Raw genomic sequence first — 27654 nt, 5'->3', positions numbered from 1 at the left:
TCTGGTCTAGGAAAGATGCTGAATAGATAGGATAATGGTGGTTGGGGGGGGGTCCAGTCAGAGTCTCAAGCTGTCGCCTTGTGTAGAGTGCCATGCTGTGGCGTCATAGCTCACAGCAACCTCAAACTCTTGGGCTTAAGCGATTCTCTTGCCTCAGCCTCCCAAGTAGCTGGGACTACAGGCTCCCACCAAAGCCCGGCAATTTTTTGGTTGTAGTTGTCATTGTTGTTTGGCAGGCACGGACTGGATCCGAACCTGCCAGCTCCGGTGTATGTGGCTAGCGCCCGAGCTGCTGAGCTACAGGAGCCAAGCCAGGATAGGATAACGTTTATCTCAAATCGCCTTCTTGGCGGTCAGTTTCTTCAGGATTGACTCTCTCTAGCCAGAAATGCTAAGAATATTTCCGTTTCCACTTTTCTCCGAAAAGGAATGAATGCAATTGGGAAAATCTTTGAGGACCTACTACAGCAGACTGACTGGAGCGACAAAAAGGCGCAGGAGTGGACTGGGATGAGGTGAGGCTGGAAAAGGTAGGACATCATTGTGACGGTGACGAACGGGCTGGCACGGAACAGACGACGGAAAAGGCACGGCTTGGCGGCTGATAAGAAGTGAGGGACTGACAGGGGTCCCTCAGTTCAACTTTCCCTTGCTTGGCCCCGTTTCACCGAAGCTTGGGGCTAAAGGGAGGACCGCGTCTCAGCGGACACAGCCACCTTTTCCTTTCGCCACCCGCCTTCAATCGTGCTGCAGTCAACCGTTACGCCAGTGCGCATGCGCCGGCTGCACCTAGGAGGGCGCGCCCCCTGGGCAGCCTTAAGTCTGCGCGACTTCGCTGTTCGAGGTGACAAGAGCCGCAGGCGCCGTCTCCAGTTGTGCGCCTGCGTCTTAGAAAGAGGCCGGGCTGGGTGGGGCTTATACGCCGCGCGTGCGCGCTCGCAACCGTCCAGCTTTTCTGGCGGGAAAGGTGCACGCGCGCCTCACAGCAGTCCTCCAAACGCAACTGTCGTTCGTCGTTCGTGGCTTTCAGGTGTGTCCCAAGACTGGGACGTGGCTCCAGGTGCGCCCTGCCCGTGGTGAGGTTCCCCAGAGTAGCCCTGTCTGAGCCACTCCCGGAAGTCTGGCAAAGCTCCCCAAATCGTAAGAGAGATTCCCCAAAATCAGGGCCTTCCAAATCCTGTGAAAAGTCGTCTTAAAGTCCTGACCAAGTCGGACTTGGATTAACACCAGTACTGAAATACTGAAAGGATCCCTCCTGGAAATCTCATAGGTGACCCCTGAAATCCTTTTAAAATCTTCTAGAAATTCTATCAGACTTCTCAGTCTGGCTTTCTCTGCAATCCTGTTATACTCTCCCCAAATCCTAGCAGAGATCCCTGAAGCCTTGTCACAAATACCCAGAAATCTTGTCAAATTCTGAAAGTTCTGCCATATTTCCTGCCCAATATCTCATCAGAGGGCTCTGAAGTTCCATCAGAGATCCCCCCAAACCCAGCCAGAGACTCCCTTAAAGCCAATCAGGTTCCTCCTCCCAACCCCCCAAATTTCTGCTGGGACATCCTCCTGCCACTGTGTCACCCTGCAAGTCCCAGCAGACCCTCAGACCAACTGGTACCTCCTGCATCCCTCTAGACTTTGTACCTGATCCTGTTATAGCTGCAGTACCCTTCCCTATCCAGGCCCCAGGCTGCCACCCCTGTTGTTCCCAGCAAGGTTGTCTGCCCTGAAAGGGTTTCTCTGCCTCTGTTGTCCCTGGCAGGGTTGTCACCCTAGAACAGTCTCTGCAAAGCCTACAGCTCGTGGGGACAGCAGGGTGCTGGAAGCATTTGACAGGGACAGAAGAGTGAACTGTCCAGGTCATCCCTGGGGGCACCATGGTCCAGTGTAACTCTCCATAGTACCCTTTCCTCTCCCAGAAGTGCCCTGGACTGTAGTTTGGCTCCTCAGTCACAGGGTCAGCCTGGTTGGAATAGAGGCAGGACAGAGTGTGGTTGAGCCCAGAGGAGGCGCAGCTGTGAGTGGGAGCTGGACATAGATGAAGACTGTGGGCATTCTGAGCTGGGAATCCGGGGAGCAGCAGATTTGGGGGAAGATGCTGAGCTCCCACAGGCCATGATGAGGGAGGAACCTGGCCGATGATAAGGGAGGGATCAGAGAAAAGTGACAAAATGAAGCTAGGAGCTTCAGTGACCACTGTGTCACCCCAGTCTGAGAGGCTAAGACTTAGTCCAGAGGCAGTAGGGAACCATGGGAGGCCCAGGAGCAGGGGAGAGACAGGATCAAACTCACGTGAGAGGCTGGCTAACAGCCCAAATCCAGTCTAATGGGGTAAGAGCAGACAGTGGCCTGGAGCCATGGGGGAGCCCAGACAAGGCACCTCGTTCAGCCAGGGTGAACATCAGAAACATTTCCAGGGAAGAGGATGTGTGTGCCAAGGCAGGAAGGCAAGGAGGTATCCCAGGCAGAGCCCCAGAGGTGGCAGCAGCTGCGGTTCAGAGCTGCTGGGGCATCGTGTGGGATTGGGAGTGGAGGGCAGGCAAGTCCAGGCATGTAGGGCCTTTGACTTCAAGGCCCAGGTTTAGCTCTGCCCCCAGGGTGCTGGGAGCCTGAGAAGGCACTGATCAGGGAAGGGGCAGGTGGGCTCCAGGGATGTGTAGGGATGGCCTGAAGGAGAAGCTTGGAAGCTGGGAGGAAGAGACAAGACCAGATCATGGTCCCAGAGACAGGGTGAGGCAGGCCTGGGCCCAGGCTGCAGGGAAGGAGTGAAAGGCACAGGGCAGTCACTGGGTGGGAGGAACAGGACTAGGACAGACAATAAGCTCTGTGGAGGAGAAGCAGCAGTGACCCCCACCACCACCCCCTTTGATCTTACCCCTCAGGCCCCTGTTTCCCCAGCCCACGCCTCCAGTCTATAAAACAGGTCCCAGCAGAGCTGCTTGGGGTAGGCGGGGGTGGCAAACTGGTTTTGGATCCCAGAGGATCTAGGGCACAGGTGAAGCAGGAAGGGCCCTTCCTTGGCAGCTGGTCTGAAGAAGTCTGTTTGTCCCCTGCTTGTCCTTCCAGGAACTCTAGAGGCAGCTGGACCTTTTCCAGTCCTCCCTGGTGAGAAAGGGAGACTAGTAGCTTCACTGGCAGCTGCGGAGCACCAGGGGTGGCCCATGGACATCCCGGAAGGCCAGAGAGGTGGCCCTGCCGCAGAAAGTAGGTGGCTGGGCACCTTTGTTTGCCCTAGAAGGATAAGGAAGGGGCAATGGGTGTATTAGTGCCAGGCTGTGACTCAAAAGAGGTGGTTTGGGGTGGCTGAGTCTCCATGTTGGTGCAGGTAGGGAGGATGGATTAAGTGCCTCCTATGTGCCCACCCCACTGTCTGTACACCTATGTCATGTGCTCTGCGGAGCATATGTTGTATCTTCTGTGTGAGAGCAGAAGGCTTTGTGTGCACTGTCACGCAGGCTCACCCCTCACTCCATTGAGATCACTGCCCCGATGGGACCTCCTATTGCCCTGTAATACTCTGTGCCTTGCCCTGCTTCACTTCTTTCATAGTGCCAACATGTATTGTCTGATTTGTCATGTCTGCCCCATGAGTGCCATAAGGCAGCATCTGTCTTGTTCACTGTGGTATCTTCAGTCCCTAGAGCAGTGCTACCATTTGGATGTATAATATGAGCCATATGTGTAATTTTTAATTTTTTTAAAGAAAGGTGAAATGGTGTAAATAGGGTATCCCAACTAATATCCTTTCAGCATAAGCGTACAATCAATACGAAAATGTATTGAGATAGTCTCTTTTTCTTTTCCTTTTTTTTTTTTTTTTTTGGTTGAGATAGTCTCTTTTTCATGTCTTCAATATCTAGCAGGTACTTTACACTAACTAACAGACCATCTCCAGTCACACTTGCCCCAGTCCAAGTGGTTGAGAGCCATGCAGAATGAGTGGGTGCCCTATTGGTTGACAGGTCCTCCGAGCTATACCTCACCCACAGTTGGAACCTCACTGACACTACTGTTGTTGAATGAATAGGTGGGGGACAGACGGACTGGGTATGAAAGCCAGGTTTGGGGGAAGGTGTGGGTTGCCTCTCTGAAATTCATCTGCCAAGTGGGAGCCTGGTGTAATGGGGGAGGAGGCCCCCACCCTTAGAAGAGTCCTGATTGGAGACTCAGGACCCCTTTCTTCGAGGTGCCCAGGCATGCAGCAGCATCTTTTCTTTAGGCCCCAGCCCTGAAGAGGCTTTCCAGATAGGAGGGTGGGAGGCAGATACCAGGGTGCGGAAACCCGATGTTCTTTTATTGACTCCATGTAAATTTTGCCTGCACCAGCAGAGGGCGTGCGGCCACCAAGAACCCATGGGCGAAAGCTGAGCCAGCTTCTGGAGGCTCCCAAAAGAAAAGGAGGAACACACCCAGAAGGAGAGATGGAGACAGAGGAAGGCAGGGGGGAAAAGACAGGTTGAGTCATTTGTCCCAGGTGCTGCCGCACTTCTAAGGCCAAACCCAGGTTGCCCCCTGAGTCTATCCAGAGCTTCAGCCTATACTCAGTGAGCTGGTACATCCCATGGTCTGAGGCCAGGGCAGCAAGTCTAGATCACTTCTAGCCCTATGGCTCCTGAAGTAGAGGCTTTTCTCCCATATCGTGTCCTATATATTGTGGAGCATTTACTGAGAGCCTGTGGCCACAGCAATGGATAAACAGACTGCAGGACACATACACACATTGTGTGTGAGTGTTTATGTATGTGTTCTTCGGAACTCACTCTCTCAGCCCTGTGATCACTACCCAGACCCCATTTTACCAGTAGGGAAACTGAGGCTCTGAAAGGAAAAGTGACTTGCCCACAAGACGTGCTTTTAGGATCTGAGCCCAGGTTGATCTGACAGGCAGATAGAAAGGCCAAGCCAGCTTCTAACGACATCCACACTCCCCACCTTACCTGGATCACCCCCATCCCTCTGTATCTCTAGCCCATGGCCACAGGCTCCAGTGACGCCATCCTCTCCTGGGGATGTAGGGAGGAGAGAGACCTGGTCCCCAGGGTGGGCTGGGAGACCGGAGATGCGGCAGGCAGGATCGATCGGGCTGCCCACATGTTATTGGATTGTTCCTGGTTCCTGGGCCCCCCTTCACCCTCAGCTCCTCCCAGAATCCTCTCTTCTTTGCCCTCCCCCTTCCTGTCCCCTTCTGAGCCCAGCCTGGGAGGCTAGAGAAGAGGAAAGGGTGATTTCAGAGTGCCAGTTATCTGGGCTCCTGAGCTGATTGGGCACAAAGGATTAAACAGCAGGGGGGACTTCCTGGCCAGAAAGATGGGCCCCACATTGGGGGTGTGACTCAAAACTCTCTATTGCTGCCCCCACCCGAAGTTTCCTGCTGTTCCCCACCAGCTCCAATTCCTGGCATCTCTGAGCAAATTCCCTCCCCTTGGCAAAGCCAAGAGACCAAGTTCATCCTTCTCTCCTCCTCCTCTTCTTCCTCCGCCCCTTCTTCCCCTTCCTCCTCCTCACTGGTGAGCTGGGTCCTCTTGTCTCCTCAGTGTACTTCTGGGAGCAGCCTGAGGAAGAGAACCAGAGGACGCTGCTCAGCTTAGAGGAGCAAATCCTCAACTCCACGTTTGAAGCTTGTGACCCTCAGAGGACAGGTGGGGGGCAGGACAGAGTGCTGGGGGAGCAGTAGGGGCAGTGTGGGGGCTGGAAACTGGAGAACCTAGTAAAGAGAACTGGCCTAGGGCTCCTCTTGGCATTGCTATAGGAACAAAGTGGGTGATTGTGGGAGCTTCAGTAAGAAAGTGGATAAGGGGATAGAGGCCTTTCAGGATGAGAAGATCTTAGCGGACATTGACAGATGAGGGCAGGACTTTGGGAACCTGAGAAGGGGGAGAGAGGAAGCCACTATGGTGGGGCACAGCTGGTGCTGTCCCTCATCTCTGTCCTCTTTTGGTCTACCCTGTGAGATGGCAATGGATGGGTTTCATATAAAGGTGAAAAAGTTGACTTGAAGTAGGGGAAGGTTCTTGCCCAAAATGTCTGCACTAGCCTATGGAGAGGGGTGCCACTAGCCTAGACATTGATTTCCTGCTCCCAAGCCACTGCCTGTCCATAATCCCCAATCTCCACCTACCCTAGACTCCCTCACTGCATGCTCTATCCCAGGCATTGTGGCTGTGACCCATGTGCTGTCCTACCTGGAGGCTGTGACAGGCCGCGGGCCCCAGGATGCACGCCTCCAAACACTGGCCCACAGCCTGGACCCCAATGGGGAGGGCTCTCAGGCCAGGGTGGACTTGGATACATTCCTGGTTGTCATGAGGGACTGGATCGCTGCCTGTCAGCTGCATGGGTGAGTCCCCACACCTCCACCCCAACCCTGGAAGTCCTTCCTAAGATCTAACATCATACCTGCTGACTGCAGACAGTATTCTTCAGACCCAGGGACCTACTGTGATTGGAACAAGGCTGAGGAGGAGAGAAAAGTGAAGGGATGAAGTTGAGAGGGGGTAGGTAGGGGGTCTGAGGACAAAATACCTTGGATGAGGAGGCAAAGGGCATTTGAGAGGCAGAAATACAAGGGAGTTGGAGAAGAGGAAAGCTTAGGGGCAGACAGAGGCCCCTCCCCATTCCTTTACCAACTCATTCCTTGCCCCTCCTGCTTTTCCATCTGGCCCCAGGCACTCACCATCTGGCCTCACCTTCCTCCCTGTGGTGCCCACTCTCACCTGACCTGGTCCCTCCTCCCATCCCAAAATCCCCCTGCCTATGGCTAGTCAGGACTGAGGGGCACCTACAGGCAAGCTCTAAGCCTCATCCCTTTGATGCAGGGGATTAGAGCTGGAAGAGGAGACCGCCTTGGAGGGAGCCCTGACCTCCCAGCAAGTGCCATCTGGTGAGATTGCTATATATAGAATGAAGCAGGCAGGCCCAGGGTCAGATAGTATGGGGACTTCCCACCCAGAGCAGACCAAGGGATATGGTGAGACCCAGGGACCTTTGCTCTAGCCTGCAGCTGTCAGTTTGGCTTTCTAGGTACCCTCCATCCTTCCCCGAGCTTTGGGGTTCTTCCCTCAGGAGGTCGTTTCCAACTCCTCCTAACACCAGCCATACTGTAAAGGCATACAAGGCCCCACCCATCTCTGCACAATCATTGTCATCATCATCCCCTGCCGCCCCCTTGCTCTAGTCCAGGCATACAGGCATTCACAAGCCCTCTGGCCTCGCAGCCCTTCCTATTTATTTATTTATTTATTGCGGTTTTGGGCCAGGGCTGGGTTTGAACCCGCCACCTCCAGCATATGGAGGTGCCACAGGTGCTAACTGCAGCCCTTCCTTGAATGTGCCCCCACACCTGCCCACCATGAGCCTTTGTTCAGGCTGTTTTCCTGGCCTAGACTTTCCATACCTTTCTTCATCCTTTACACCTGGGGGACAGGGGAATCCCGGGGATACCCCAGGCTAGGGTCCTTTGCTCTCTGTGCTCACTTACAGACCAGCACACATTTCCTTCTGTGAAGGAAATCTGCTTCTTGGTTAACCACCTGTCTTGGGGTTTGGTTGGTTGGTTTGCTCACCATCATATTCATAGGACCTCATGCTTAGGAGGTACTGCATAAAAAAGTGGTCATGTATATTTTTTTAGCCTTACAACAATAACAAAAAAACAAAAACTGCTGCTTTCTTGACATTCTCTTGAACCTCCTCCATCAGGCTTAGGATCCAGGCTGTGAGCAGAGAAGGGGAAGACCAGTTATGGGGCCACTCAGAAAGAATGGAAGGGAGAGACAGGAGGCTAGAAGGCCAGGGAGGAGGTTGTGGTGAAAGTCCAATGGGAGAGGGTGAGGCCTGAGCAAGAATGGGCCCATGGAAACAAAGATTTTAAGGATGGAGCAGAGAGAGTTGGGGTTTGGTGGACCTGGTCGGGGCTAGGGGACAGGCCTGGGCTCTGCTTGTCTGTGTGAGTGAGAAGGAACAAGAGAGCCAGCTCAGCTTAGTGGCTGGATAGATGGTGGGAGAAGTAAGAAGAGAAAGGGGTTTGGAGAAGTTAAGGTGCTGCCCAGTGTTGGGTGTAAAGAATTTGGGGGTTGGGGCTTGGCGCCTGTAGCTCAGTGGCTAGGGCGCTGGCCACATACACTGGGGCTGGAGGGTTCGAACCCAGCTCAGGCCTGCTAAACAACAATGACAACAACAACCACAAAAATAGCTGGGTGTTGTGGCAGTTGCTTGTAGTCCTAGCTACTTGGGAGGCTGAGGCAAGAGAAATGCTTAAGCCCAAGCGTTTAAGGTTACTGTGAGCTGTGACACCATAGCACTCTATTGAGGGTGACATAGTGAAACTGTCTCAAAAAAAAAAGAATGTGGGGGTTGGGTTATCAGGGAGATCCAGCCTGAGCTCAAGGTAGAGATAAGCAAGCGGTATAATTGCAGCCCTGGGAGCCCATGAGATCACCACAAAGGTGAGGGTAAAGGCCAGAGGAGGACTAAGCCCATAGGCCTAGGACACTTCAACATTTAAGGTCACCAAGGGGCCCACTTTCTTGTCTGTCTCCCTATAGGATGCCCAGAAGCTGAGGAGCCAGCCAACCTGGAGAGCTTCGGAGGCGAAGATCCCAGACCTGAGCTGTATCTATCCTAAGACCCCTCCCTTCCCCTGTAGTCCCAACCTGAGCCTTCCTACCTGCTGAAGCCTGGGTAGGAATTGGGGTCCTTCCAAGAAGTGGGTGAGCTGTTTGCTAACAGCTCAGGGAGAACCAAAGACTCGTTCTTCTATTTTTCTTTCTCCAGAAGAGCTATATTTCCTCACCACTAGCACTTGTCCTGACCTGAGAAAATGAGTTAAGGACTGGGTGGACAGTGACCCTGGCCCCTTCTCTATTCCCAGGCCTGCCACAGCTGACCTATTGAGCAGCCTGGAGGACCTGGAGCTCAGCAACCGACGTCTGGCAGGGGAGAATGCCAAACTCCAACGAAGCGTGGAAACAGCAGAAGAGGGTTCAGCACGCCTTGGGGAGGAGATACTGGCCCTGCGCAAGCAGCTTCGCAGGTGGGCTGGGCCCTGTACCGACTGTCCTGGGCAACCCTGCCTCCTTCCTCCTTGCTGCAGCCCCACCCTCTCTTTTCAACTTGCTCTCTGCATCTCCTGCTCTATCTTTGATTCTGCACCTGTCCTCCCCCTTTTTGTCTTCTCTCTCTCTCCTTTTTTTTTTTCTTTGAGATAGGGTCTTATCCTGTCTCCTGGGATAGAATGCAAAGGCATTATCAGAGCTTACTGCAGCCTCAAACTCCTGGGCTCAAACAGTCCTCCTGCTTCTGCCTCCCAAGTAGCTGGGACTAGAGGTGCTCCCACCACAAAAATAGCTAATTTTTCTATTTTTTGTAGATGGAGTCTTGCTCTTGCTCAGGCTGGTCTCTAACTTCTGGCCTCCTAAAGTGCTGGAATTAACAGGTGTGAGTCACCACACCTGGCTTATCTTTCTCTTTTGTGTTTTTCTGGTTCGTGTTGCTCAGCCTCTCTGTTTTGGCCTATTTATCTTTCTCTCTAGGGTTCATACCTCTCTTTGTTCTTCTCCTCTCTCTGATTCTCTATGTCATTGGCCTTTTCCTTTCTCTGGGCTCTGTTGTTCTTCTTGTCTGTCATGGCTCCCCTGTTTTAATCCCCTGCTCACTCTAGATCACTGTCCCACCTCCTCAGTTGTTTAGGTTGAAATTGGGTCTCTGTACCCCATGCAAAGTCTCTTTCCCCACTTTTGTCTCTGGGTCTCTACCCCTGCCCTGCAACTGGGATTTCTCTGTTGCTACTATCTAAGTAGATCTATTTCTGTGCATCTCTGCATTCCTCTCTCTCATGTGGTCCATCTGGTCCCACCACCCATACAGTACCCAGCAGGCGCTGCAGTTTGCCAAGGCTGTGGATGAGGAGCTGGAGGACCTGAAGACTCTGGCCAAGAGCCTGGAGGAACAGAATCGCAGCCTTCTGGCCCAGGCCCGGCAGACAGTGAGTTTGACCCGGGGAAAGAAGGTGCCTTCTCCCTTCCCTCTTTCCTGGAGTCAGAGCAACAAGTCTGACTATAGAGTGGGAAAGGGAGCAGTCACCTGGCTTCCTCCCTCATTCCAGGTTCTGCTCGCCCCAGACTTTCTCAACCCTATCTGGCATCCTTCTCATGAGAAGGTGACAATAGGAGCCATCTAGTATCCCTGGACCTATCCCCTCAGCCCCATTCTTTAATGACCCAGACCCTGGTGTTCCTGGGGTTGAAAGAATGGTAATTTGGGGCGGCGCCTGTGGCTCAGTGAGTAGGGCGCCGGCCCCATATGCCAGGGGTGGTGGGTTCAAACCCGGCCCCGGCCAAACTGCACCAACGGAAAAATAGCCGGGCGGGTTGTGGCGGGTGCCTGTAGTCCCAGCTGCTCGGGAGGCTGAGGCAAGAGAATCACATAAGCCCAAGAGCTGGAGGTTGCTGTGAGCCGTGTGATGCCACGGCACTCTACCGAGGGCGGTAAAGTGAGACTCTGTCTCTACCAAAAAAAAAAAAAAAAAAGAATGGTAATTTGGGGGCAATAAGGCTGGAAATGGAGCTTTTCTCCTCTCTCTTGGTTGGTCAGGAAAAGGAACAGCAGCATCTGGTGGCTGAGATGGAGACTTTGCAGGAGGAGGTGAGCGCCCAGCGCCCTCCCCCACCTCTTCAGCAGTCCTTACGGTCTTCCTAGCCCTATCCTCTACTGCCCCAAATACCCAGCATCCTAATTGGAGAGACCTCAGAATCTCAGTAATGTGGTAATGTCCATTAGGTCACATCACACAGTGTGAGAACTACCATGGTTGAGAAGAAAGTAGGTAGTGGGCAGCGCCTGCGCCTGTGGTTCAGTGGGGAGGGTGCCGGCCCCATATACCAAGGGTGGCGGGTTCAAACCTGGCCCTGGCCAGCTAAAACAGCAATGAGAAATGCAACAAAAATTAGCCAGGCGTGGGTGGCGCCTGTGGTTCAAAGGAGTAGGGTGCCAGTCCCATATGCCCGAGGTGGTGGGTTCAAACCCAGCCCCACCCAAAAAAAAAAAAAATAGCCAAGCATTGTGGCGGGCACCTGTAGTTCCAGCTACATAGGAGGCTGAGGCAAGAGAATCATTTAAGCCCAAGAGTTGGAGGTTGCTGTGAGCTGTGATGCCACATCACTCTACTGAGGCAACAAAGTGAAACACTGTCTCAAAAAAAAAAAAAAAAGAATGTGGGGAATAAAACCAGCCTACATGGGTTCACATTGAGGCCACCTACATAAGCATGGGCCAGTCCTTCTCCTCTATGTGCCTTAGTATCCTCATCTGTAAGGGGAAAACAATGGCATCTCCCTCCTTGGTTGTATGAGATTTAAACCAGTGAATATTTATAAAGTCTTGGCCACAAGGTAAGTCACATAGGATTTGCTCACTGAAAGTTACCTAACATCATTTATATATTAGTATTTTTAATGGTGAAAACATAATAAGCTTTGGAATCAGTTCTGTGTTCAATCCTATCTCTGTCACTCACAAAACAGGCAGGCTATAGGGATGTGACTTTTCCTTTCTGACCCTTAGCTTTCTCTTAAGAACCAGGGAGAAGGGTATCTATTCAATAGAGTTATTATGGGGATTAATCACCCAGGAACTAGCACAGCATATGAAGAGATCCAATTCAACCCATGTCTGAGTCAAGCCCCATTCCATCTGAGACAGAAAACATCAACTTAGTTTGTTCTGGGTCCACCTAATTCTTTTAGGTTGAAAGTAAAACTCACCAGTTAACAATGGAATTCTACACTGCCCCATCCTCAAGGTGGTTTCTAAGTTGCAGAAGACCTACACGGGCTCCTAGTGTTCCAAAAGGCTGTTGGTCTTCATCCAAGGATGAAGGATGAGGATGTTGTCAACATCCTCTCTGTTATTCATGAGATTCATGTTCTTTGTCCCATCTGGTTCTCATCCTGTATCACCACTACATGCTGATAGCCCATAAAGCCCATAAAGGCTTCATTGGGCCTTCTCCACCTCTATTCTTCACATAGCCAACACTATTATCATCATGCCTTGGTGATTTTAAGACTGAGATGGCAAGGGGACACAGAGGTTCTTTGGTTCTGCATTCATCCCCTCTACTCCTCACAGCTAACCTTCAGCTTGGGGAAGGCTGTTCCCATTTTTAGCCTATTACTTTCTTCTCTGACTCTCCTGTACTACTCTCCAAGCTCTAAGGATCTCTGCCTAGTCTGGGAAAATCATGTATTCCTCCCTTTTTTTTTTTTGAGACAGAGCCTCAAGCTGTCACCCTGGGTAGGGTGCTGTGGCATCACAGATCACAGCAACCTCCAACTCCTGGACTTAAGCAATTCTCCTGCCTCAGTCTCCCAAGTAGCTGGGACTACAGGCGCCCGCCACAACGCCCAGCTATTTTTTGGTTGCAGCCGTCATTGTTGTTTGGTGGGCCCGGGCTGGATTCGAATCCGCCAGCTCAGGTGTATGTGGCTGGCGCCTTAGCCGCTTGAGCCACAGGTGCCGAGCCATATTCCTCTCTCTTTGTCTATCTAGGCACTGTGGTTTTTACACTAAATTCCAATTTGTTATCTGGCTCTTATCTGGCTCTTCCATAAAAACTCCCCACTTGGGGCAATGAGAATCTCAAGAGCAGGATGGCTGCCACAGTGTGAAGCATGGAGTGCAGATGAAATGTGACTTTTTTCCAGAACATTTCCTTTTAAGAGTGAGGAAAATTTCAACAACAAAAAATCAAAAATACAAACCAAAACAAAAAAAGAATGAGGAAAGTTTTCCCTAAAGCTCCCTAGCAGAACTTCCCTGTTTTCAGCTCATTGACACTGAACAATCATAGCCAAACTACTACTACTGCCCGGCACAGGTTACATGACCACTGATAGATCCAGAACACTTTCAGCTCCAAGGAGGAAAACACTGAAGAAACAGTGGCTCAGTCTGCAAGACACTCATTTTCTTAGCAAGAAGTTTTGCAGGCGATGAGTTGGTGACTACCTATGGCCTCATGATCACAGATGGCTACACCAGCTCCCAACTTCATGCTCTCATTCAAAGCAGGACAAAGTGGGGTAAAGGGGCATCAGCAAATGCTCCTCCCATGGCTCCCTTTTCATCAGAAGGAAAAAGCTTTTCCAGAAGTCCCCGCACACCCCCCATAGCACTCCATATACCCACACACACACAGTGGCCAAAACTGGATCACATAACACCCCCAACAGCAAGATAGAGGGGAGAGTATCTGACCTTCAGCCACTAGAATGGGAGCCAAACAAGCAAGGAGTGAGAATGGCTGCTAGGTTGGCTAACCGGTTAAACTTCCTGAATCTGCCAAGATTTCCATCTTGACTCACCCCCAGGACTAGAACTGGGACCCACCTTCCCTCAAATGTGGAGAGTGGTTTCCCTGGACAAAAGCTGAAGAAGAATAAGCACAGTGAATGGCACCCCACCAGCAAGGCTTACTGCCAGGTCAAGTGCCTTGAACAGCACCTGGGACATGCTAGGCGCTCGATAAACTGGAGCTATTCTTGGTTCCCTCCCCTCCACTTTTCCCCTTTCTGCAGCTGCCTACAGAGCATCTATAAATCAAGTTCTCAAGTTACAGAAGAATAATGCTGGAGTAACAAGACACTCAGACAATCTGAAGGTCCAGGCAGCCTTCCTATGGAAAACCTTCAGGGCTGGCTCAGGTTACTGCAGAAGGAGGCAGGAGCAGCTGAGTAACCAGGTTCCCTGCTGAGTGGCCCAGGATCTGGCCTGCAAATCCCTACCAGGTGGACAGATGTTAACACAGCACTCCTGGCCTGTCCTTCCTCTGCCCTTCACCTGGCAGCCCAAGTCTGCTGAGACTCAGAGAGGAAGGGTTGCTGACTGAGGACATGAAGCTGCCTAGAGAGGGGGAGGGGCTGGGTTAGTATCTGTTGGGGTGCCAGGAGGAGGGGTGTCCAAAAGGAACTCTGTACTACCTCTGTGCCCCAAAATGCATTCCCTTAATGACCATCTCACCTTGACACTCAGTACAACTTGCAAGTCTTGCCCAGAAATTTTAGGCTTGAATTAAGCCATTTTATTCTCAGGTCCCATTTCATGACTAATATGTGCTGCCCTCTCCTGCACAGTTGTTTTCCCAACTAACTGTCCTCATCCTTAAAAATTCAGCACCACCTCCTCAGGAATCTTATTATCTGCTTTCCCAATGCCCAGGCCCTAGACCTCATCATAGAACGCCTCATGCATTGCTATCATCTGCTTCTGCATCCATCTCTACCTCTCATCTACATGCTCCCTGTGGCTAAGGATGAAACTAGTTCCCTTTGCTCCCCCATTCTTACCCAGGGGTACATCTAGCCTGGAGGAGAATCTGAGTGTTAGAAATATAGGATTTGGGGCTCGGTGCCTGCAGCTCAAGCAGCTAAGGTGCCAGCCACATACACCAGAGCTGGCGGGCACCTTAGTCCCAGCTACTAGGGAGGCTGAGACAAGAGAATCACTTGCGCCCAGGAGTTGGAGGTTGTTGTGAGCTGTGACGCCACAATACTCTACCCAGGGCAACAGCTTGAGGCTCTGTCTCAAAAAGAAAAAGAAAAGAAACATAGGATTTGGAATCACACAGATTTGGGTTTGAGTCACCCATGTGATTTTGGCCATGTTTCTTAGCCTCTGTACTCCTCAGTTTAGTGGTATCATCATCAGGAGATAATGTTAGGCCACCCAGATACATCATTCCTTGTGAATGGCACAGTATGATGTGTATAGTCACTTGATGTCTTCTTGCCAAAAAAGTCAAGCAGGAGTCTGGGAGCAAGGCCTCAAATCCATCCACCAGTTTATAAGAAATAATGATGAAGGCCAGGTGCAGTGGCTCACATCTGTAACCCCAGCACTTTGAGAGGCCAAGACAGGAAGATTGCTTGAAGTTTTAGATCAGCCTGGCAAAAATAGTGAGACCCACTTCTCTACAAAAAATGAAAAAATGGTGGGTGGGTGTGATGGTGCAAGCCTGTAGTCCTAGCTATTTGGGAGGCTGAAACAGGAGCATAACTTAAGCCCAGGAGTTCCTAGCTATAGTGAGCTATCACCTTGCCACTGCACTTGAGCCTAGGACAACAGAACCTGGTCTCAAAAACAAAAAAAGAAACATGGAAGAATGTGGTAAAGATCACCACGGGGAACAAGAAATTCAAATGTACCAATCCTACAGGACAAATGATCTGATTACTTCCACAGATGAAGTGCCTACAGAGTACTGGGGTGTGGGAGAAATTACTGTCAGACAAAAAGATACGAGATGTTTCAACCAAAAGCAGTGATGGACCTTGTTTGCATCCTTATTCAAATAAACTAAATGTAAAGAGACATCTGTGAGACAACTACAGTGAAAAAAGAGCACAAACAGGGTAGCCTGAGATGATACTAAGGAATTATTATTAATTTTGTTAAGGGTGATAATGGTATCATGGTTTTGCTAAAAGAAATAAATCCTTAAGGATGGGTCAGTGGCTCATGCCTATAAGCCGAGCACTCTGGGAGGCTGACATTGGTAGATTGCTTAAGCTCTCAAATTCAAGACTGGCCTGAGCAAGAGTGAGACCCCCTTTCTAAAAACTAGCCAGGTGTTGTGGTGGGCACCTGTATTCCCACCTACTTGGGAGGCAAGAGGATCGCTTGAGCCAAGAGTTAGAGGTTGCTGTGAGCTATGATGCCACAGCACTCTACCGAGGGTGACAAAGTAAGACTGTCTCAAAAAAAAAAAAAAAATGAGCTAACACATGCAAAGCAATTGTTATTAGTGCTAATCTTCATATCAACCCCATGAAGCAGGTCCTGTTCTATCTTCATTTTTATATATGAGGGATCCACACACAGAGGAATTAAAGTTGAGGTCCCACCAGAGTGGTTGGAGGAATTAAACTGGTTAAAACTACAAAGGCTTAGCACGAGTCCTGACACATATCAAGTGTTCAGCAAATGTCTGCTGTTAAAGTGAACATGATCAACCTTTCTTCCAGAATGGGAAGCTTCTAGCCGAACGGGATGGAGTGAAGAGGAGGAGTGAGGAGCTGGCCACTGAGAAGGATACTTTGAAGGTGCTGCCCCTCCCTAATTCCTGAGAACTTCCCACAGTCCCTGGGGCCATTTTTCCCATTTCCAGTTTCAGCCACCACAGCCTGGTAAGAGGAGGGTTCTCAGCTCAAGCCATCTGGTTTCCAGGGCCACCCAGGCATCTCCCAAGTGGGCTGAAATCCCTAAAGTCCAGGGACAGCTCTAGAAATTGAAGAGAGGGGGTTCATTTGGGATAGTGGGGATGGGGCAGAAAGAGGGCCAGGCCAAGGGGAGTGGTGGGAAGCCACACAAATGCATGGATTCCTTTTTTGGCAGCGGCAGCTCTGTGAGTGTGAACGCCTCATTTGCCAGCGAGATTCCATCCTGTCTGAGGTGAGGGGACTGGGAAGGAAACAGCTTTGCCTTATAGATACACCTGCCTGCCTCATGCCCCAGTCTGGAAAGGGAAGTTCTGCCTAGGTCTGATCTCTGGATAAGTAGCTGGGAGAGGTTGGGAGGTTTCCCCAGGACACAAGCTTGACCCCTCAGCATCTGGAAGCCCTTCTGCCTGATGCTCTTAGCCCTTAGGTCTTCCCTCAATCTTACCTTGTCCCTCAACTCCCCATCCAGCCCCAGTATCTTTGAGGGGGCTAGGCCCAGTCTCAGTTGGCTTTGGGCTTTCTTAGCGCACTCGCCATGCAGAGAGCCTGGCCAAGACGTTGGAGGAGTACAGAATGATGACTCAGGTAACTCTGCTACCCTCACCACCCACAATGGCCCCTCTGCCTGGCCTACCCTCACTACTACTATCTCTGGGACTTGCTGCCTCTTCTCCTTCTGCCTCCCTCTGCCTCTTTCTTACTCTGTCAACTTTTTTTTAAGTCTCCACATCTTGCTTCTTCCATCCCTACTGTCTGACTCTGTTTCTTTATTTTTTATTTTTATTTTTTTTTAGAGACAGAATCTCACTTTATCGACCTTGGTACAGTGCTGTGGCGTCACAGCTCACAGCAACCTCCAATTCCTGGGCTTAGGCACTTCTCTTGCCTCAGCCCCCGAGTAGCTGGGACTACAAGCACCTGCCAGAATGCCTGGCTATTTTTTGTTGCAGTTTGGTGGGGTGGGATTCGAACCTGTCACCCTTGGTATATGAGGCCAGCGCCCTATCCACTGAGCCACAGGTGCCGCCCCTGACTCTGTTTCTGTCTGTGCCTTTTCACTTTTTTTGTGTCCTTCCTGCCTCTCTCTCATGCTGTGTATCTCTTTTCCATTCACTTTCTTTTTTTTTTTTTTGTAGAGACAGAGTCTCACTGTACCGCCCTCGGGTAGAGTGCCGTGGCGTCACACGGCTCACAGCAACCTCTAACTCCTGGGCTTCCGCGATTCTCTTGCCTCAGCCTCCCTAGTAGCTGGGACTACAGGCGCCCGCCACAACGCCCGGCTATTTTTTTTTGTTGTTGCAGTTTGACCGGGGCTGGGTTTGAACCCGCCACCCTATAGGTGTCTTCTGACTGCCTCTACCCTCCTTATCTTTCTGTGTCTCTGCCTCTGAGTCTAGTCTCTCTGTCTCCCTGGGGGACTCAGATCTTGGCTCTGTTCTTTATGAGTCTCTACACCTTGTGTTTCTCTTGCCTCTCTGTGAGTCTGTTTCCATCTGTCTCCCATGTTTCCCTCTGTCTCTGCCTCTGCCTGCCTTCTCAGTTTTCCTGACTGTAGTTTACCTTCTGGGTTCCTGTTGCTCTCTGTCTCTCTTTGGCTTCCTAAGTTTCTGTCACTGCTTTCTTCCCCTGTCAGTATATGTCTGGAGAACCCAAAGAAGTCAAGAAAGTGTAAAGGACCATGGAAGAGGGGCCCAGCAATGGGAGGTGGGAGGATTAGAGAGCCAGGCATGCCCCCAACTGCCTCCTTTGCAGGAACTGAGGCTGGAGATCTCACGCCTAGAAGAGCAGTTGAGTCAAAGCCATGAGAGGCCGGATGAGTGAGTGGAACATCAGGGATATTGGGAGGATGCAGGAAGGGAGCCCAAGGGCAGTGACGCCTGACCTCCAGCCCCAAAGTGGGCAGGGCAGGGAGCCCAATGCAGGCTAATTGAAAAGTAGCAGGCAAGCGTGGAGCAGCCTCCCTCTGCTGTGGCTAGGCTATCTGAAGAAGTCCAGGGAAGAAGAGTGGGCTGGACCAATCTGCTGCCCCCATCACTGGGCTTGGAGATCAAGGCCATTCAGCAGGTGGGCCTAGCACCCTTGGAATATGCTGGGACTACCAAGGCAGAAACTCCAAACATCCTTGCTCTGACCCTCATAACTGGCCCAGCCCTTGACCCTAGAGCTCCAGGCAGTCAGCCTGCTTGGGGAGCCACTAACTCACATTGCTGCCGAAGGGGATCCGACCCTAACCTCAGCATTTCTATAGCTCTGTCTACCTCAGAGAGCCCAGACCCAAACACATCGCTAGGCCAGGCCCAACTGCGACCCAACCCTGACTCATCTCTAGCCCATCTCCTTCCACAACCATCTCTGCCCTTAAATTATTCTCTAACCCAACCCTTGGTCATGGCACCAAACCTTCTTCTGCTCTTGCTTCCACCCCCTCCCCAAACCCAGCCTCACCTTAGCCCTTTTCCACCTTCCATCCTATTCCCAGCTCCACACCTGAGCCCATTTTCATCTCCATCTCTTACCTCATCTTCTGCCTTAACTTGGACCTCTCTGACCTCAAAAACAATTTTGTCTTTCCCAGAAACAAGAAGCAGCAGCTACTGATCTCTCCAGTCCTCTGTGTGGAGTGTGGCAGTGGAAGGAAGACATCAATGAACCTGATGAGGAAGCTGAATTCCCACCTGAATCCCCAGCTAGAGAACAAGTGAGCATGGGAGGGATTTTGAGCCCACAGGAGTCTAGAAACTGGAAAAGGCCCCCAGAACTCTGAGAGCCACCTGGGCCGACTGTTCACTTTGCTTGTTTCTCATTCGATGAGCAAATATTAAGGACCCACTGGGCTGGGCAGTGCCTGTGGCTCAAAGGAGTAGGGCGCCGGCCCCATATACTGGAGGTGGTGGGTTCAAACCCAGCCCCGGCCAAAAACTGCAAAAAAAAGGGACCCACTGGGCACTAGAAACCAAGCCACAATCCAGACAGGACACCACCCTACCTTAGAGATTGACATGCCAGTGAGATAGACAAAAGTGAACAAAGCAAACACAAGCATTGCACGTGGCTTTGCTATTATTTTGTTTTTTAGAAAATAAATAGCTGTCAAGAATCACCTTTGGTTGGCTCAGCACCCATAGCTCAGTGGTTAGGGCGCCGGCCACATGCACCAGGACTGGTGGGTTCGAACCTGGCCCGGGGCCTGCTAAACAACAATGACAACAACAACAACAAATAGATGGGTGTTGGGGTAGGTGCCTGTAATCCCAGCTACTTGGGAGGCTGAGGCAAGAGAATCGCTTAAGCCCAAGAGTTTCAGGTTGCTGTGAGCTGTGACACCATGGAACTCTACCAAGGGCAACATAATAAGACTCTGTCCCTCCCCCCCCAAAAAAAAGAATCGCCTTTGGGCCAGGTGTATTGGCTCACACCTGTAATCCTAACACTGGGAGGCTGAGGCAGAATTGGTTGAGGTCAGGAGTTTTGAGACCAGCCTGAACAAAACAAGACCCCATCCATGCTGAAAATTAAAAAAAAAAAAAAAATAGCCAGGTGTGATGGAGGGTGCCTGTAGACCCAGCTACTGAGGCTGAGCCAGGAGGTTCACTGAACCAGGAGGCTGAGCCCAGGAGTTTGATCTCTATGAGCTAGACTGACTCTACAGCACTCTAGCCCAGGTGACAAAGTAAGACTCTTGTCTCAAAAAAAAAAAAAAAAGAATGGGGCGGCGCCTGTGGCTCAGTCGGTAGGGCGCCAGCCCCATATACCGAGGGTGGCGGGTTCAAACCCAGCCCCGGCCAAACTGCAACCAAAAAATAGCCAGGCATTGTGGCGGGCGCCTGTAATCCCAGCTACTTGGGAGGCTGAGACAAGAGAATCACTTAAGCCCAGGAGTTGGAGGTTGCTGTGAGCTGTGTGAGGCCACAGCACTCTACCGAGGGCCATAGGGTGAAACTCTGTCTCTACAAAAAAAAAAAAAAAGAAAAAGGAAAGAAAAGAATTGCTTTATTTAAAACTGTGCTACTATAGGAAGGTATTAAGTCCATTGTTTATCCTAACAACTTATGGATACATTAAACCTGTATGTTTTCCTTTAAGAAAAGCTTAGCAAGCTCACTATGAAACCTTGAACTCAGCAATTACGGTTGTTTTATGACTTCCACAATTACCCGAACAATATTTCTACATTATTTGAAACAACTGAAACGTGCTATCTTCAATGTCCACAACTGAGAAATGAGATTTTAATCTATCAATGTCAGAACTTTTTTTTTTTTTGGAGACAGAGTCTTCACTTTGTCACCCTCGGTAGAGTGCTGTGGCATCACAGCTCACAGCAACCTCCAACTCCTGGGCTTAGGCGATTCTCTTGCCTCAGCCTCCCGAGTAGCTGGGACTATAGGCACCCGCCACAACGCCTGGCTATTTTTTGTTGCAGTTTGGCGGGGGCTGGGTTTGAACCTGCCACTTTTGGTGTATGGTGCCAGCACCTTACTCACTGAGCCACAGGCGCCACCCTGTCAGAACTTTTTAAAAAAGAAAATATTGTTAACAGCTCTGTAAACAATACTGTATTTTCTTGAAAATTATATCACTTCAAAGCTTTTGGCCATCTTTTTTTTTTTTTTTTTTAAGGCAGTCTCACTTTGTCGCCCTTGGAGAGTGCTGTGGCGTCACAGCTCACAGCAACCTCCAACTTCTGGACTTGGGCGGTTCTCTTGCCTCAGCCTCCCAAGTAGCCAGGACTACAGGCGCCCGCCACAACCACTGGCTGTTTTTGTTGCAGTTTGGCTGGGGCCGGGTTTGAACCCACCACCCTTGGTATATGGGACTGGCTCCCTACCTACTAAGCCACAGGCACTGCCCTGTTGGCCATCCTTAATGGAGAAAATCCCTGGGTTGAGAGAAGCTTCTGTGTTTTCCTTTGACACCAGAGCTTGTTTGGGTTGTTGTTTAACTCTCCCAGTTTCTCTGCAAGATAGGCATCCTCATCCTCAACCTCTCATCCTGTTAACTCATAGAAAACAGAGGTCAGAGAGCGCATGTCCACGCTCAAAGCTTTCTTTTTTTCTTTCTTTTTTTTTTTTGGAGACAGAGTCTCACTATGTTGCCCTCAGTAGAGTGCCATGGCGTCACAGCTCACAGCAACCTCAAACTCTTGGGCTTAAGTGATTCTCTTGCCTCAGCTTCCCAAGTACCTGGGCTACAGGCACCCACCACAATTCCCAGCTATTTTTTACAGTCAGAGCTTTTGAGGGGAAGAGCTGCCTCCCTTTGAAGTATAAGTTAGTTTGAGCTTCTGTTCTGCGCTCTCAAGGAGAGAGGCCTGTCAAAGTCAAGACTGACCCAGGCCTCAGGGTGCCACCTGTGCTAGGCCTAGGGATACAGAGCTGATTCACTCTGGACTGAACCTTTCAGTGCTCAAGGCCTGACAGGAGAGACCAGGCATATTGGCTACCTTAAGTAGGACAGTCATGGTGCTAGAAGTGGGAGGTGAACCCTATTAGAGGCCAGAGGGAGAGGGATGCCTGTGTCAGGTGGAGATAGGGGGAGATATCAAAGGGAAACTGACGCTTGAGTTTACTTTGAAAAAAGAAAAAAAGGAAGAGAGCTGTTAAGTGGTTTGAGGAAAGAAAGGCCTTCTAGGCAGTGAGAACAGCCTGTGCAAGGACTTGGAGGCATAAAATCATAAAATGCTTGGTGAATACAGGGTGCCTGGGGATGACTAGTGAGAAATAAGGCCAGGGCCAGACCCTATTAGCTGAGAGACTGTACTTTTCTCCATAAGACCACAGAACAGCTATAAGCAGAGAGGAGTGAGCTCTGGGCATAAAAAGATCCCTCTAGGACCAAGGGAGGGACCTACTGGAGGCAGGGAGGCCAGGGAGGAGGCCAAGGAGGAGACTGCAGCAATGGAGATGAAGCCTAAGCCAGGCCAAGACTCTACAGATGAAGAAAAGGGAACAGACAGAGAGAATAGAGGTGGAGGGATAGGGCTGGAGACAGTTGGGCTATGGGGGGCTGGGTGATGGGAAGGGAGGAAAAAAAGGAAAGTTACTGACATTACCTTGTGATCTTGTGAGAGGAAATTCTGGGGGATCTCCAAGGGCCTACCCAGAGGCATTTGCAAGCATAAGACTGGAGCTTAGTGAATATACAATAGAAGCTCTGTAAGTTGCCCACCCAAGGGACTGTAACAAACTGTTCAACATCTGCAGATGGTCAGCATAAGGAACTAGGCTACTGTATTGACATGTACATGTGGTACATGTCTGGTGTGTGAAAATTAGACCAACTTAAAGAGGTGGCCAGCATAGGGAGGCAGTCAACTACGGAGGTTCTACTGTATATAAAAGCCAGTGTTGAGTTGTTAGCTGAGGTCACCAGCAATAATGAGAAGTGTCTGGAGAAAACAGAGAGGGGCCTGGGTCCTGAGGGAGAACATGTGGTGCCAGCCCAAGACTGCGGGGCAGAATAGGGCTAGGAAGGGAAGTGCTGAGCTTCTTTTGGTCTTGGATGAACATGAGAGCTGTGCAATATCTCAGTGGGGTTAGATGATCTGAACTCCTGGATTCTGCAGGAGAAGGAGCTTTATGGAGTCTAGAACAACTGTCCAATTTCTGGGCTTCTGCTTCTGGAGGAACTATAGAGTCATCCTTGCATAGGAGGGCACAAGAAGAGAGCAGGTTTTAGGAGAAGCTGGTGAATTCATGCACAGGTTGCAGCTCATGAGACCTGCTGTCTGGGGGGTCTGGGAGAGAGTGATCCTTGTTAGAATAAGGGCATTTTGAGTGAGAAGAGTCGGGGAGACCTAACCTTTTTGTTTCCATAGGGAAACTTCCAGGGAGAGCTGGCACACCCTAGAGAAGGAAGGAAGGAACTGTCGATGTGGTAAGGAGCTGGTTCCTCACTGCACCATCCCTCTGCCTCAGAGTGACACCTGCTATACCATGTTTAGAGTAGCACAAAGACTGGAAGAGCCCTGAGGGAGTCATTCATTCATTCATTCATGTCTTCACTGAGCAGACCTCGGGCCTATGGCCAGGAGACCAGCTCTGCCCTCAATGAGTCCAGGTTAGCAGGAGAGAGACCCTGACCCAGACAGTTTCAGGAGACCAGCTGGGAGAAAACCAAGCCCACCTGTGGGGAAGGCTCCCAGGGGAGGTGGTCATGCCTGAACAGAGCCCTACAGGAGACTCTTAGACAATAAGAAGACACAATTGTTAGGCAGATGGGATAGCTTCATCACTCAGTCATTCTCTAACTGAAACACCCCTCCTGGGGCCTTCAGGGAACCCCTCTGGAGAACTCTGGAGTCAGTTAGGAGATTATCACAGGCACTGGAATCAGCCTGGGTTCAAATTCCAGCTTGGTTACTTTGTAGGAAGGTTGGTGTGAGCATTCACCTGTATGCTGAGAAGCCCCAGCCCTGTGATTGTTATGTGATTTATATGAGGTTTGTTGTGTCCAGGCCTCCAAGGATATAGAAAGTACTAGATGTCTGGATGTCTGGGCCCCTCCTCCAGGGCCCTATAGCCTTGGGGATCTGGTTTCCGGCAGTGCTTCCCTCTCCCCCACCCCTTTCAGGCTCCTGCCAGCAGCAACTAATGAGGCTGCCTGCCATGGCCTCTAATTGGGCTTGTCTGGAAAGAGCTGAGATTGGGCTGGATGGGGGCTCTGGAGCTGTGACCTCCCACCTCCCCTTGCGTCACCAAAGAAAAGAGAGATGAAGGGGCTGAGCAGGAGTAGGCGGGAGGGAGGAAGGCGGTTGCCATCTGTGTTTCTGGAGGATATGAAGCAATATTATCCGCAGGTTGGGAAGCAGAAATGAGGCAAGTGGTGGGTACTATGGCTTCTAAAAGTGGCCAGGGCTTGAACCTTGAGAGAGGCTGAGGGTCTAACCACCTAGGTCCCAAACAGAAATTTCAGAGTATAGGACAGCATGTGTCTGACTGGGGCAGAGGCTGGGGGACTGCAAGCCTGCATCCCTCATTTGGTGTGAGCTGAGGTAATATCCAGATCTCTGAGTGTGTTAGGGCTAAAGCTGGTGGTGGTATGGCTGCAAGTCCTCAGTGAGGACAATGGCTGGTGGCATAAATATCTAGATCTCAGAGGGGCGTTCATGCTGGGAAGCTTGAGACCTGGGCCCCAAAAGAGGCATTTCAGGGACTCAGACAATTGTGATCCCAGGGAGTCTGAGACTGGGGGCTTACACCTCTAATAGGAAGGACTGAGATGGGAGCAGAGCTCAAACAGTTTGATTCTATGGGCCTGGAGGTCTGAGTTAGAATCCTAGTCTTTAAAAAAGATCTACTAAGATGTGACAGTAATTAAGAGTGGCACTGGCGGGTGGCACCTGTGGCTCAGTGAGTAGGGCGCCGGCCCCATATGCCGAGGGTGGCGGGTTCAAACCCGGCCCCGGCCAAACTGCAACAAAAAAAAAGAAAAATAGCCGGGCGTTGTGGCGCGCGCCTGTAGTCCCAGCTGCTCGGGAGGCTGAGGCAAGAGAATCGCGTAAGCCCAAGAGTTAGAGGTTGCTGTGAGCCGTGTGACGCCACAGCACTCTACTGAGGGCGGTACAGTGAGACTCTGTCTCTACAAAAAAAAAAATAAATAAAGAGTGGCACTGGCGAGTAGGCAGGAATGGAAGGATAGGCTTCTACACACGCCTGGGATCCTGGAGTGGTCTGAGTCTCTGGTGTTTTGGAGGATGTGAGAACTGGAAACCTCAGCACCTGGCAGGAGAATTAGGTGGGAAAATGGTGCTGATAAAGCCAATCTGAGATGAAGAGGTCCCTTTACTCTTCTGGGGGTCATAGACTCTTTTGATAATTTGGTGAAAATTCCCCTAAAAAATACATGTGGAGGACACACCCAGTTTCATCCATGCTTCCTGATTTGTGTTGGACCCCTGCCCTGAAGGGGTTCTCTTTCAGCCCTTCAGTGGGCAAAGGGAACCAGGCAGAAGAGGAAGATGTTTGCAGTGACTTTGTTGGTCCTCAGGTTACCCAGAAGAGAGGAAGAAGATGAAGCAGATAGCAGCCAGACAGCTGACAGCCAGATCATGGTAGGCAGTCCCCAGAGCCCCTCCCCGTCACCATCCACTCCAGGCCTACAGAGGCTGAGTTGTTTCAATGCCTCCCAAGCCCCTACCCCACACCCCTACTCTTTAGAAGCATATAGAAAAAATCATTTGACCAAGAAAGATAACAAGGCCCTTGCTGTATCTAATGAGAGTGATGGTGATACGGGGGAGGCCCAAAGGCCAGAATATTCCCAGGGGACCCCCAACCACCCCACATCCACTCTCTGACACACATACACACACACACACAAGGCTGCAGCCACCACAGTGGTTACACCCCCAGATTGCATCAATGCACATGCACAAGCGCCTATACACTGTGGTGGGAAGGCAGCCTCAGAATTCCCCAGGGGCCCAGCAACCCATACTCCCCTGCTTATAGCCACACACCGGCTCCACTGCTCTTCAGGGAAGCAGTGTGAGGGGGAGGTTACAATTCTGATGCTCAGGCAAGGAAGGGGAGAGAGATTGGTGAGGAGAGTGAGGAGCCCCCAGTCCTCAGTTTGGAAACACAGGAGCTGGGCTGGAGTCTGTGTGACTGTGGGCCAGGCACTATCAGGTCCCTCGTGGCTCCTCAGGGCCCAAACTGGCCAAGAAGGCTGATCCCAGGGATGCTGAGCTCCCAGCAGCCTGACCTGAAACCCTACCTCTTCCCCACCATACAGCACTTTTTTCCAGGGAGACTGGGGTTCAACTGCAGCTTCCTCACAGCTCATGTGGGAATAATCTTTCTCAGTTCCCAGGGTGGGGATCAGGGTGAAGGACCTGGCTTCATGCCTGGCATACAGGTGGCCATGGTGAAGAAGATTGTTGACATGAGTGTTCTGTTTTTACTTTTTGTCATTGTTACTGTCATCATCATCATCCATAGAGCAAAAGTGTGGGAGTAGGAAAGCCCTTCCAGAAGAGAGACTTTCAGTTGTATAGAGGGTTGGGCCTGGCCCCTAAAGGAATATTTGGGGCTTGATATTAAAGCAGCTGCCAATTCTTACACAGGCAGGAAGACAGACTCTGAGGAGTGCCTTTACTAACACAGGGGTTTAGTAAAGGACACCGGTGAAAGACACAGAGTCTCTGTTCTCAGGGAGGTTGGACGCTTACAGAATCAGATGAAAAATGGAGATTATAACTTTTTTTTTTGAGACAGAGTCTCACTATGTTGCCCTTGGTAGAGTACCGTGGTGTCACAGCTCACAGCAACCTCAAATTCTTGGACTAAAGTGATTCTCTTGCCTCAGCCTCCCAAGTAGCTGGAACTATAGGTGCCCATAACAAAGCCCGGCTATTTTCTGGTTGCAGTTGTCACTGTAGTTTGGCAGGCCAGGGCTAGGCTCCAATCTGCCGGCTTTGGTGTATGTGGCTGGCATCCTACTCACTGAGCTGCGGGCGCCAAGCCTGAAGATGATAATGTTGAATAGCTCACAGAGTTACTGAGCACTCACTATGTACCAGACACTGTACTAAGCACCTTCCCACACTTTTTTATCTGCATTTACTCATCTAGTAACCATGTTAACTCTGTAAGATGGAGACTGTCATAAACCCTGACTGGCAGATGGGGAAAATGAGGCATAGAGAGGTGTGGTAACATGCCAAGAACACATAGCTGGAAGCTGGCAGAGCTGGGAACCCAATCTGGCAGCATGGCTCACAGAAGCTCCCACATTAAGTCCCATGTTCCATCACCTTCCTTGTGGATATTTATGTCCTGAGGGTTTCTCCCAATCCAGGACTCAGTGCCTCAAGTTCATCTCTTTGTGCTCACAGGATGATCCTCCTATTCCTCTGGGAGAGCCTCATCCTACGGACATCCCAGGATGCCCTCCTGAGAGGTAATGGGACCCACAGGAACTGGGAAGGGGTTTGGGGGTTAAGAAAAAGCCCAGTGGTGATTGCCTTCCCTTCTTTCCCTCCAGCAGCCCTGCCCAGCCAGAACGTCCACAATCTCTGGTACCCGTGATAAAAGAACTGGTCCCAGTCAGGAGAAGGCTCTGGAGTCAGCTCTGCCTGCCCCCACAGCATCTCAGGTGTGCCCCTAGCCATCTCCAGAAGGAGGGAGATGGTCTGACATTGGGAAAGGCTAGGGGCTCCCTGGCCCCTGCCCTAAGCACTCTCCCTCCTCCCCACCAGGGTCACTCGGCACCCACTGATCCCGGGCCCGGTCATGGCCCTGCTGCTGCTGCTGCTGCTCTCCATCCTGCTGTTGGGCCAGTCCCCATCCCCCACCTGGCCCCACCTCCAGCTCTACTACCTCCAGCCCCCACCAGTGTGAGACGCTCCCCTTCCCACCCAGAGCCCTGTCTAGTTCAATAAATCCCCCAGGGTTCTTTGTCCTGTTAGCCCCATTGTTATGCCACTGTTGTTGGGCTTAAC

The 27654-nt window shown here is 51.0% G+C and overlaps 1 protein-coding gene across 1 annotated transcript; it reads left to right on the top strand.

Moving 5' to 3' along the window:
- Positions 1-429: 429 nt before the first annotated feature.
- On the top strand, positions 430-27654 carry KASH5 (KASH domain containing 5). Its single transcript, XM_053606142.1, has 21 exons — positions 430-515; positions 687-1030; positions 3064-3201; positions 5532-5636; positions 6148-6334; positions 6813-6877; positions 8541-8607; positions 8867-9028; positions 9862-9979; positions 10588-10638; positions 16017-16094; positions 16387-16443; positions 16737-16796; positions 17964-18028; positions 18188-18275; positions 18787-18909; positions 23029-23087; positions 25200-25263; positions 27049-27113; positions 27198-27308; positions 27412-27654. Exons 1-21 carry the CDS (start codon positions 430-432, stop codon positions 27551-27553), a joined length of 2235 nt encoding a protein of 744 aa, XP_053462117.1. The 3' UTR covers positions 27554-27654.

This window comes from Nycticebus coucang, chromosome 10 (assembly GCF_027406575.1).
Source record: "Nycticebus coucang isolate mNycCou1 chromosome 10, mNycCou1.pri, whole genome shotgun sequence".
In the NCBI taxonomy this organism is placed as follows: domain Eukaryota; kingdom Metazoa; phylum Chordata; class Mammalia; order Primates; family Lorisidae; genus Nycticebus; species Nycticebus coucang.
Note: the sequence above shows the minus strand (reverse complement) of the source record. Positions and strands in the feature narration are given on the sequence as shown.